The sequence below is a fragment of the Desmodus rotundus genome, chromosome 3, assembly GCF_022682495.2.
Source record: "Desmodus rotundus isolate HL8 chromosome 3, HLdesRot8A.1, whole genome shotgun sequence".
NCBI classification, from domain to species: Eukaryota; Metazoa; Chordata; class Mammalia; order Chiroptera; family Phyllostomidae; genus Desmodus; species Desmodus rotundus.
This window is the reverse complement of record NC_071389.1, coordinates 2,775,386-2,787,447: the sequence shown is the minus strand read 5'-3', so window position 1 is coordinate 2,787,447 and position 12,062 is coordinate 2,775,386. Positions and strand designations below refer to the sequence as shown.

General features: G+C 60.3%; 1 protein-coding gene across 1 annotated transcript in view; it reads left to right on the top strand.

Moving 5' to 3' along the window:
- CHD5 (chromodomain helicase DNA binding protein 5) overlaps positions 1-12,062 on the top strand; it is a 48,383-nt gene that overhangs the window by 16,785 nt on the left and 19,536 nt on the right. Inside the window, exons 4-15 of the mRNA XM_053921469.1 lie at positions 72-190; positions 607-845; positions 2,438-2,562; positions 3,980-4,103; positions 4,718-4,884; positions 5,063-5,284; positions 6,269-6,475; positions 6,657-6,868; positions 9,168-9,299; positions 9,385-9,493; positions 10,606-10,797; positions 10,886-11,086. Of these exons, the coding sequence (XP_053777444.1) occupies positions 72-190; positions 607-845; positions 2,438-2,562; positions 3,980-4,103; positions 4,718-4,884; positions 5,063-5,284; positions 6,269-6,475; positions 6,657-6,868; positions 9,168-9,299; positions 9,385-9,493; positions 10,606-10,797; positions 10,886-11,086 (2,049 nt within the window). The remainder of the gene's footprint in view (positions 1-71; positions 191-606; positions 846-2,437; positions 2,563-3,979; positions 4,104-4,717; positions 4,885-5,062; positions 5,285-6,268; positions 6,476-6,656; positions 6,869-9,167; positions 9,300-9,384; positions 9,494-10,605; positions 10,798-10,885; positions 11,087-12,062) is intronic.

Below are 12,062 nucleotides of genomic sequence, written 5' to 3'. Positions count from 1 at the left end.
GGTCCCTGGGGATGGGGGTGCAGGTTAGAAGGACCCGCCTCTGATTCCACCCCTGGCCCCTGTGTCCGTAGGAGCCCAAGTCCTCGGGGCAGCTCATGGCCGAGTGGGGCCTGGACGACGTGGACTACCTGTTTTCGGAGGCCGACTACCACACGCTGACCAACTACAAGGCCTTCAGCCAGTTCCTCAGGTGGGCGGGGGCCGGCAGCCAGGGCCGGGCATCCACGGGTGGTTAGAGGGACAGAGCGGGCTCCTGGGTGGGGATGGTGGTCCCAGTCAGTCCCAGGGGGCCTTACCCTCCCACGCCCCCTCAGCTCTGACGGACGGCAGTGCCCACTGCAGGCCGCCTCTCTGGCCCCTCAGGCCTTGCAGGTTCTAGAAACCCAGTTAATTAGAAGATTGCCAACCATGTAAACAAGGAGTCGAGTGTTTAGGGGGTGGACTGCTGTCTCAGGCTTTGTCTTCTCCCCTGCCCCCTCTTTCTGCCCAGCTCTCCTGACCTTCAGCATGGGGCTGGTGCTACCTATCCAGCTGTGGGAGAAGAGGGGTGGGTCTTGCTGGGGTCATGGGGGGTCTCACCCTCCTGCCTCTCCCCCTCCCGCGTAGGCCGCTCATTGCCAAGAAGAACCCGAAGATCCCCATGTCCAAAATGATGACCGTCCTGGGCGCCAAGTGGCGGGAGTTCAGTGCCAACAACCCCTTCAAGGGCAGCTCAGCGGCAGCGGCCGCAGCGGCAGTGGCTGCGGCTGTGGAGACGGTCACTATTGCCCCTCCGCTGGCTGTCAGCCCCCAGCAGCCACCCCAGCCTGTGCCCATCCGCAAGGCCAAGACCAAAGAGGGCAAGGGTAAGCTGTGGGTGGACAGGTGCCCAGCCTGCTGGCAGGAGCCCTTCTAGGCCCTGTGGCCTCGTACAGCTGGGGCAGCTGGGGTGGTCTCAATCAAGGGTCCAGTGCCTTGGCTGACCTTGACCCACATGGCCTTTCTCAGCTCTACTGCAGTGGCATCGAAGCTCCTGTCCTGCCTGCCTTTAGGGGCTGGGGGAGAGGTGGGAGACGGTGCTCAGAGCTTTGGGGGTTTTGCCCTGGCCCCTTCCGACTTGGGCATGGAGGGAGGGAGAGGGGAGGCCCAGGCTGCTGAGAGTCAGAGCCTCTGGAGTTTGAAGCTGTGCCATTTGCAGGGAGAAGGGGTCCAAGGTTAGCCCGTGACCCCTCTTGCCTGAGCAACAACAGGTCCTTGGGGTGATAGATGTGCATGGTGTGGTCAGGGCCAGCTTCCGGGGGCATCCTGGAAGGAGGTTCCGGTACAAAGTTGGACTCAGCGGGGTGATTGGGTGGGGATAACAGGGACAGCAGAGGCTCTTTGCCACTTGAAGTCCTCGGGGAGGGACCTCCCCTGGGTGGAGGGCCCTCCAGCCCCAGGTGGAGGGTGTCTGGCCCCATTGCTGGTGGCAGAGCCATCTTCCCAGGGCTCTCGATGGTGGGGTCATTGGCAGCTCAGCCGGTCTGGGTGCCCTGACTGGGTTCTGATGGGGGACCGAGGGGGCTCAAGGACTCCCTGCTTTAGCTCCAAGGAGCTTTGATTGCTGGTACGATGTGCCCCTTCGCCAGGTCCCAGGGCAGCGTGACACAGGGTAGAGTCCACCCCCACTTGCCCCCTTGCTGGCCTCTGTCCCGGGTCCTGCCCTGCTTTCTCATTTCCTCTTAGGCTCCAGCTGCTGAGCTATTGATTCTCTGGGCTGCCTACTCAGAGCCTGAAAAATTGAAATAGATTTTCCTTGGAGGTTCCAGCTGGGCCCCCAGCCCCATCTCCCTGCAAGTAGTGCAGTTGGCGGAGGGCCCGGGGCGAGGCCACCTGCCTCCAGGCCCCCATCACCCTGTGCAGCTCAGTGGGGGAGACTGCTGGGGATCGTTACTCCCCAGGTGGCTAATTGTTCTGTGGGCATCTCCATAAAAACAGCCTCCACCCCGCTGGCCCCCAGGAGCTGGCATTTGTGGGGGTGGCGGAGGTGAGGGTGGCCTTGAGTGGTGCCAGTGTTGCCTGGGTGTGGGGGTAACGCAGACCCAGGCAGCTCCCGCCCCATTCCTCCAGGGCGCAGCTGTGGCCCACAGGTGGGTGGGCCCTCGGTGGTCCTGCTGGCGTGGTTCCATGGGTGACAGCTCCTTTCTGGGGGGAGGGGACAGGACAGAGCTGTCCCCCAGATGGCCAGTGTTTCTGCTGTTTGTGGGAGAGCGGCGCTCCAGAGCCAGGGGCAGAGCCCGGGTCCAGGCTACTCTCTGGCTGCCCCCTCGCTGTGCTGTGGAACTGTGAGCAGGGCATCGTCTCCCTGAGCCTTGGGCTGCTGAAAGGGGCCATGACCAAATGGCCCTTTATTGTGTCCTAGTCGCATTACTGGGAGGGCTGAGTGAAGCGTGGCCGCTATTCCTCTGTGACTTTTCAGGGCCTGGAGTGAGGAAGAAAATCAAAGGCTGCAAGGATGCCAAGAAAAAGGGCAAGGGGAAAAAGGTGGCGGGGCTCAAGTTCCGCTTCGGGGGGATCGGCACCAAGAGGAAGAAAGGCTCCTCGGTGAGTGAGGGGGTGGCCTGTATGTGTGAGCGTGTGTATGTCTGAGTTATGTGAGCATGGGTGTGAGAGCGTATGTGAGTGCATAGGTGTGTATGTGAGCATGGGCATGTATGTGTGAGCATGTGTGTTTATGTCTGAGTGTTTGTGAGCATATGTGTGTGAGCGTGAGTGCAGGTGAGAGGGTGGACTGCAAGGTGGGGGTCGGTGTGGGAGTGAGACAGCGCACCCACACATATGAGGGTCCTTGGGAGTGTCTGTGGGTGTGTGCATGTGAGCAGCCCTGAGATGTTTTGCATGCGTGTGCAAAGGTTGGGGGGACTGTGGAAAGCGGGGTGTCAGCTCATTCTCCTGCAGTGGCCTGGGGCCAGTCCTCCCCTCTCCAGCACTCTTGTCCCATTCCACATGCAGGCCTGCTGGGCCTCGGTTTCCCCACCTGACTGGTGAGGGGTTCAGACTAGATCCTTCCCAGAGCCCCTGTGCTTGGACTGCGGAGCCAGGGCTCAGTCTCGGCCCCACTGTCCCCAGCTGCCACTCTGCCTGGATGATAGGGCCTGGGTTCCTAGGTCTGCTGGGTGGCTGGGCCCCAGCAAGGGCGTGCAGGCAGGGTCAGGCTGGGCTCCCTTGCCCTTCCAGGCCAGCTCTACACCCGGTCAGATTGACCCTAAGGGGGCCCATCGCTGGAGCATTTTTTACTACTCTGTAGGGGGTGCCATGGGCCCTCCCTTCGCCCTGCGGGGGTCATTCACGTCCCCCACCTACACAGAGTACTTGTTTCCTTCACCTCGCCCCATCCCTGTAGAGGGGCAGAAATGGAAGCCATTTCTCTGTCCCTTCGTAGAGGCAAGTGACAAGTCTTGAGTTTAACCACTCTGGAGGGGGGCATGAGCAGCAGATGTGGCCCAGCCTGGGGCTGGCGGCGCGGCTCAGCTCAGTAAACATGTGTTGATCACAGGCTAATGTACCAGCCTCTCTGCCTAGCCGTGGTGGCCCTGCTCCAGAAGGGATGTGGGTGTGTACACTGGGAGAGAGCCAGAGACAGGCAGATGGGCCAGGCCAGGCCTGGCACACAGGCTGTGCAACAGGTTCAGTTAAGGAGATGTCTGGGAAGGCTCCTTGGAGGAGGTGTCCTTCGTGGTTCCCCTTGAGGAGTGTGTAGGTGTTTGGCAGGGTGGAGGGCACAGCCTGGGGAGACATACTGAGGTGGAAAATGTGGAGACTGAGGTCTGGGGAGCAGGGCTTCAGGAGGGTCACAGACATTGGGCTGGGCCCTTGCGGTCTCTAGCTGAACCCCAGAGAACCATGTGCCTCCAGAGCCTCCATGGTGCCCTGCCCCCCACCTCTGCCCAGGCCAGGGAAGCCTCCGGGGAGGAGCCCCAGGGCAGGTTCTGGGCTCATGCGCCCTCCCCTGCCCCCGCAGAGCGAGGAGGAGGAGCGGGAGGAGTCGGACTTTGACAGCGCCAGCATCCACAGCTCCTCCGTGCGCTCCGAGTGCTCCGCGGCCCTGGGGAAGAAGAGCAAGAGGAGGCGCAAGAAGAAGAGGAGTAGGATTTTCTGACTGCAGGGTTCCCTTGGCTGCCTTGTGGATGTGGGGGTGGGGTGTGCAGAGGCCCCCTTTAGGAAACAGAGGGAGGTATCTTCCTGTCTCGGCCTCTTCGGGGCAGTTCCCTTGGGCTTCCTCAACCACCCTGGTGTCTGTGGTCAGGAGAGGGGTCCTGTCCCAGTGAGGCTAAATTCAGGGCCTATGGTGTGAGCCGCCCCAGGGCATTTGCACTAGCAGAGGGGACACTGGAGAAGGGAGTGCCGCTTAACCTCATCCATCATCCACCATTCAGTCATCCACTCCTCTCCCCACCTGTCCTCTGCCTGTCCTCCCTCCCTCCCTCGCTCCCTCTTATCCATGCATTGTTACATCCATTTTCCTCCCTTCCTACATCTCTCCCACCCTTCTTTCCTTTTATCCATCTTCTGTCCATTCTTTACCCCTTTCCTGCCTCAACAATTGCTCCAGTATCGTTCACCCTGTCTGTCCATCCACTATCCATTCACCCAGCATCTATGAAGCACCTACTGTGTGCCAGTGAGGCCTAGGGTGGAGACTGGCTGGGCCTTGGGAATGGGGACGAAGGCTGCATGGCCGCCTCTGCCCCCTTCGCAGTCGATGACGGCGACGGCTATGAGACGGACCACCAGGACTACTGCGAGGTGTGCCAGCAGGGTGGGGAGATCATCCTGTGTGACACCTGTCCGCGGGCCTACCACCTGGTCTGCCTCGACCCGGAGCTGGAGAAGGCCCCTGAGGGCAAGTGGAGCTGTCCCCATTGTGTAAGCCCTTGGCAGAAACCCTGGGCAGGGTGCAGCCTGCGCCGGGCTCCCCGGACCCCAGCGCTGGTCATCTTGGGGCAGCACGTGGGGAGGTGCTGAGTGAGAGGGAGGAAGGGAGGCCCACGCCTGTGGAGGGTGTTTTGGCCCAGGATGCCTCCACCTGTGCTCCTCCCTCAAGGAGAAGGAGGGGATACAGTGGGAGCCGAAGGAGGACGAGGAGGAGGAGGAGGAGGGAGGCTGCGAGGAGGAGGAGGATGACCACATGGAGTTCTGCCGAGTGTGCAAGGATGGCGGCGAGCTGCTCTGCTGCGACGCCTGCCCCTCCTCCTACCACCTGCACTGCCTAAACCCGCCGCTGCCCGAGATCCCAAACGGTGAATGGCTCTGCCCGCGCTGTACTGTGAGTGTTAACGCCTGCCCCGCGCGGAATGCCCCGCCCCGTCATCCAGGCCCCGCCCCACCCATCAAAGGCTCCCACCCACCACACTTCCAGGCTTAGGGCACGCCCCCATACAAACCACGCCCACGACGACAGGCCAGGTCACGCCCCCTTCAGGACCACCCAGCCCATCAAAGGCTCCCACCCACCACACTCCAGTCACTCCACCGAGGCCACGCCCTTTAGGCCCTGACCCCTGCCAGCCTCTAGTTTAAGCCAGAACCCGGCCACCTCAGGTTTGCCCACCGCCTCACGCAGACCTCGTCTGCTTTTCGATCCATGTAAGACTCATGCAGTGTTCTCACCTGAAACCTGTTATGAAAAGAGACAGGTGGTGGGGATAATCCTGACCCCCCACCACACACACCCACTGTTTATTGCGCAGCCCTTTGAGGCTTACTGAGTTCCCAAGTTCCAGGCCTTCTGTTGTTCCCACTTTCAGGTGAGAAAATGGAGGCTCAGGAAGGAAAAGGGCCTTGCCTAAAGCCACGCAACCACAGAACTGTCCACTCAGACCCACTCAGGACCTGGCTGCTGTCCCAGGGCTGGGAGTGGGGAGAGGCTACGAGGCCCCTGGGGCTAGAGCCTCAGTTTCTGCAGAGAGAGGAGAGCACCCCTCTACTGTGGCCCCTAGTCACCAGATGCCCCCCTTGCTCTGAGTTGCCCCCCAGGCCCACCCCTGGGTGCTGGGCTGTGCTGTGGCCCGCCCTCAGTTACCCGTGTACATCTGGGCTTCTGTCTTGTGTGTGTGTTTATGTGTGCGTTAGTATGAGAGCGTGCACGCAGACCCACACTGCACACGGCACAGGTGGGCTCCCAAGGACAGGTCCGTGTTGTGCTTTCTGCCTTGGGGAGCAGGGTGGCTCCCCTGCCTGATGTCACAGGAGCCTCAGGGTGGGTCCCCGCAGCTAAGCTCTGAACTTGGGGACCCTCCTCTGTCCACAGTGTCCCCCACTGAAGGGCAAAGTGCAGCGGATCCTACACTGGAGGTGGACGGAGCCTCCCGCCCCCTTCATGGTGGGGCTGCCAGGCCCCGAAGTGGAGCCCAGCGCCCCCCCCCCCAAGCCTCTGGAGGGCATCCCGGAGAGAGAGTTCTTTGTCAAGTGGGCCGGTCTCTCCTATTGGCACTGCTCCTGGGTGAAGGAGCTACAGGTGAGGCACCCGGGTGAGTGTGGCTGTGCTAAGGCTCAGCTCCCTGAGTGCTGGGGAGGGGGAGGCTGAAGGTGAGCTTGTCCTGCCTGGGAGCCTGGCTGGGACCTGGGGGATGTGGGTCAGGGGGCCAAGGGGGCCACAGCTCATCTCCCTCTGGAACTTCTGCCCTGTCCGGGAGCAGCTGGAGTTGTACCACACGGTCATGTACCGCAACTACCAAAGAAAGAATGACATGGACGAGCCACCGCCCTTCGACTACGGCTCTGGCGACGAGGACGGCAAGAGCGAGAAGAGGAAGAGCAAGGACCCTCTCTATGCCAAGATGGAGGAGCGCTTCTACCGATACGGCATCAAGCCCGAGTGGATGATGATCCACCGCATCCTGAATCACAGGTGTGTGCCGGCGGGGTGCGCCCTGAGCCTCTGGACACACCACTGCTCTGCTCTGAAGGAGGAGCACAGGGCCCGTCCGGGTGCCGTGGGGCAGGAGGAGGGGGTCGCGGCTGACGGCCCCCACTGTCGGTGGTTTGACTGGCCAGCTGGGGGGTTGTCATTTGCACGTGGGCACACACGTCACACTGGTGGTGGGAGAACAGTTCCAAAGTTAACAATCGCTTAACCAACAGACTGGGAAACTGGCGTGGACCACTGCAGGGCTCAGTGGTCTGGCAGCCTTGCGCCTCTGGGCCCCGCCAAACTTGGTGCGTGATACCTGTAGGAGGGTCCCAAGGACCAAGGCGAGCCTGACGTGTGGGGGCACGTACACACTGGTCCCTCATTTATAACCATTGACGCCACTCAGCGCTGTCTGCCCCACGAGGTGGGCGCTTTATTTCTGCCTCTGTTTTACGGATGCGAGAACAGGCCCAGCAAGGTTGAGTCACTTGCCCAAAGTCACACAGCCAAGAGGTGGTGGAGCTGGGATTTGCACCCGGTGCTTTCTGGCCACAGGACCCACTTCCTTGGCTGCTATTGCGAACCCCAACACCTCTGTGACAACTCTGTTGAGTCTGGCTTTGGATTGGTGGATGGTGGGAGCTCAGGTGCTGGGGGACTGGCAGGGCCTGACAGGTGGGCGCACGCTGGGGCCCTGGGTGCCTGCTGCATAGCTGCAGGCCCAGGGCCTGGTACTTTTCACCCTCATCTTGACTCATGGGCTCTGCCTTGGGGGGGCTTGGGCCAGCAGACCACAGGCATCCTGAGGGGCAGCGGCTGACTTTAAGAACCTATGCCAGCTGCTCAGGTTCCAATCCTGGCTCCTCATTTCTGCGCTCTGTGCCTCTGTGTTTGTCCTGTAAAATGGGATAATGAGAGTACCCTGTGCGCCCCCTCTTCCCCCGCCCTCGCCAGTGCCGCAGGGCTGTTTTGAGGGCTGAGGGAGCTTGCCATTGAGGCCAGGAGAATTTGCAAAAGCCACCCACCTTTCCCAGCCCTCCCTGAAAATGACCCTTAAAAATGGGCTCAGGGCCTCTGGGAAATCAAACCCCTCATTGCACTGACCCCACTGGACTGACAAGCAGTTTATTTTATTTTATGAAAAGATTTTGTTTTTATTTATTTTTAGAGAGAGGGGAAGGGAAGGAGAAAGAGAGAAAGAGAAATGTCAATGTGTGGTTGCCTCTTGCACGCCCCCTGCTGGGGACCTGGCCCACAACCCAGGCATGTGACCTGACCGGGAATCCAACCGGCAGCCCTTTGGTTTGCAGTCAACCCACTGAACCACACCAGCCAGGGCTAGTTTAATAAAAACATAAATGGCAGTTTTTCTCACTGCCTCCAAAGCAGGGCAGATAAATTCCCTCCCAGTTTTTTACCCGAACAAGGTGAGTAACAGCCAATGATTTATTGAGGAAAATGCATCAATTTCTAGTGACTGGGTCTTTCACGCCATTTGGGGGTGCCTCAGCTACCTGCTCCTGGGCAACCATGTTGCCAATCAACTCAGGTTGGGTGGCGGCTCCGAGGCCTGCCCAGGGTCCGGAATCACGCTGATAAGTGCCTGTGTTCCCTGTGCTGCAGGCTTGGTCTCCAGGCCCCTGTGTCCCAGGCGGGGCGGGGTCTTCAGAAGACAGCACCCCACACTCTCCCCACACTCCACCTGTAGGAATTGCACCCTTGTCTACTTTGTGTAGCTAGGCCTCGGACTGGGATGGGCACCACTCTAAAATATATATTTTTAAAGATTTTACTTATTTATTTTTTAGAGAGGGGAGGGAGGAAGAGAGGGAGAGAAACATCAAGTGTGGTTGCCTCTCACATGCTCCCTACTGGGGACCTGGCCTACAACCCAGGCATGTGCCCTGATTGTGAATCAAACCGGAGACCCTCTGGTTTGCAGGCCGACACTCAGCCACTGATCCACACCAGTCAGGGCAAGGTCTTTGACTTTTTTAAGTTAGAAAGCAAATGCTTCTGGTCAGGGGAAAGAACAGTCCAACTCAGAACTTCGGATTTCTGTGTCCAGACCCCACGACCCATGCGCTTTGAGGCTGCAGCAGAGGATGGAAAGGACGCTGGCTCTTTGCTCCTCTGGTTTCAGTGGCTCCTCGGTCGCCCCTCCCTCCCTCTCACTAGCCTTGTGGCGGGGGCTGGGGGGGTTGCCTCTCACAAGGCGTGCTTCCTGGGCTCCCACTGCCGCGGTGGCCGCTGTGTGTGCCCTGCCCTGGTCCGTCACCTGTCCTCTGTGTTGCAGCTTTGACAAAAAGGGTGACGTGCACTACCTGATCAAGTGGAAGGACCTGCCCTACGACCAGTGCACCTGGGAGATCGATGACATCGACATCCCCTACTACGACAGCCTGAAGCAGGCCTACTGGGGCCACAGGTGGGCCGCTGGGCGGGGCCCTCCCCTGGCTCTCGCCGCCTGCTGGCCCGAGCTCTGCTCACCTGCATCCCGCCCTCTCTCCCAGGGAGTTGATGCTGGGAGAGGACGCCAGGCTGCCCAAGAGGCTGGTTAAGAAGGGCAAAAAGCTGAAGGACGACAAGCAGGAGAAGCCGCCGGACACTCCCATTGTGGATGTGAGTGGGGGTTGGGCAGCAGGGCGGGGTTAGCAGGGCCTCTACCCCAGGCTTGGCCTTGGAGGGGGGCCCATCTTCCGGGGTCTCCACCTTGGGCCCTCACAGCCCGGGCACATGGGGCTCGCCCATGCAGTAGGGTGTGTGCCGGGGCCCTGCCATTCAGGCCACTTATGCCAGGCACCCGATGGGACAGGGTGACAAGAACCAGCTCCTGCCTGCCGGAGAGAGAGCTCACCCCCTGGGGTCTAGGATTCCTGCCGCATGCGGAGGTGCAGCTATGGGGGTGTCCTAAGCTTTGGTTTCCTAACCCAATTGAAATGTGGGTTACCTGTACAAAAACTGGGGGCAAATAGCTTTCATGAACTTTTATTACTTTAGAGGAGATAACTCCAAGCATTTAAATAAAAAGGGGTCTAACTTTAGGAGCACTACAGCCAATTACACACCATTCCTACCCGTTCACGGGGCAGCTTTGTGTTCATCAGGAAGTGGGCGGTATTCATTTAGCAGACCTCTCTGGGGTGTCTGCCAGCACCTCACCCTGGTGAGGGGAAGGGCCCTGGCCCCCTCTTTCAAGAACTGCTCATCTCCCAGGGGCCCATGGTGGGCACACACAGGGTTTCGGCTGGGACTGTGGGATGTCAGGGAAAGCGAATGGGTCTGGCACATCAGGAGAACTTCATGGGGGCGGAGGCCTCGAGCGGCAGGGCGAGAGATGAGGAGGGTGATGTTCCGGATCAGGCTGATGAAGCACTCTAGGCCCGCATGCAACAAATGTGGACTGAATACCCACCACGTCCGGGGTACCGGAGGAAGCGGTGCTGAGCGGAACCAGTGTAGTGACAGCTGGTTCTCCATGTCAGAGGGGGATCTCACCGTTAGGAAACCGCCAAGATAGGAGAAGTAGAGGGCTGCCATGGCAGGACCCGGGGGAAACATCTATGCTGGAGTGAGTGTGAAGGAGGGCTTCCTGGAGAAAGGGGCATTTCCACTGAGACCTGAAGGATGACGAAGTTAGCCGGCATGAGAGCGGTGGGGTCTGTGTGCAAAGGGAGGGTGGGCTCTGGTGGCCCAGGACTCAGGGTGTGTCTGGACCTCTGCCTCCTCCGCAGCCCACGGTCAAGTTCGACAAGCAGCCGTGGTACATCGACTCCACAGGCGGCACACTGCACCCGTACCAGCTGGAGGGCCTCAACTGGCTGCGCTTCTCCTGGGCCCAGGGCACCGACACCATCCTGGCCGATGAGATGGGGCTGGGCAAGACGGTGCAGACCATCGTCTTCCTCTACTCCCTGTACAAGGAGGTGCGTGCCGGCCGGCCGGGCCGGGGGATGTGGGGAGGCCGCGCTGGCGGTGGGCACGTGGCCTCACCGCACCTGTCTGCCTCTCCAGGGCCATTCCAAAGGGCCATACCTGGTCAGTGCACCCCTGTCCACCATCATCAACTGGGAACGTGAGTTCGAGATGTGGGCCCCCGACTTCTACGTGGTCACCTACACCGGGGACAAGGAGAGCCGCTCCGTGATCCGGGAGAACGAGTTCTCCTTTGAGGACAATGCCATCCGGAGTGGGAAGAAGGTGTTCCGCATGAAGGTGAGTGCCCCTCGTCCCTGGGGAGGACGCCAGGGAGGGGACAGGTCTGCCCTGGGGTGGCAAGGCCTCTGCAGTCTGTCGGCGTCCCTCCACTCGGGGTCTCTCTGTGCTGGCGTGGCTCTGTGTCGCGGGGCCTCTGTAACAAAGCACCATAAACTGGGGGGCTCGAACAGCGGAAACTTACTCTCTCCCAATTTTGGAGGCCGGAAGTCAAAAACCAACATGTCAGCAGAGGCGCGCTCTCTCTGAGGGCTGCAGGGGAGAGTCCTTCCTGCCTCTCCCGGCTTCTGGGGGCTGCAGGCATTCGCAGGCTTGCAGACGTGTCACTCTAGTCTCTGCCTGTCCCATGCCTGCCTTCTCTTTGTGTCCCTGTCTCAGAAAGGCACCATTCATTGGGTCTAGAGCCCACGCTACTCCAGCCTGACCGCACCTAACTAACTTCACCTGCAAAGGCCCCAGCTCCAAAAAAGGGCCCCATCCTGAGGTTCTGGGTAGATGTGAACTTCGGGGGGACAGGATTCCACCCCGTACACAAGCTGTGTGACCTCTGGCAGTTCACTGTGTGACCGAGAGCCTTCTCAGCGAGCTGGCTGTGACAGACCCACGCCTGGAGCACTGGAGGGTTGGGAGAGGGGGTGAGCGCTGGGCGGGGGCAGGAGAGCTCTGCTGAAGGATGGCTCTGGTGCAGCAGTTCGGGGATAGGGACTCGGCCCGAGGCTACATCCCAGGGGATGCTGATGCTTTTGTCCGACGCTTCCCTCCCCCGACGGACACACTTTGAGACACACTCAGGACAGTGCCTGGCCCGTGGCTGCAGTGCGGGGTGGGGGGCAGCAGGGGCTGGGTCATCTCCTGGCTCTTGGAGTATCTTACCTCGGTTTCTCTGTCGGCTGGGAACAGGCGTGGCCCCAGGAGGTGCTCGGTGAATGTTGAATGTGGGGGTGATTCGGTGATCTGAAAGGGGATCACAGAGAGA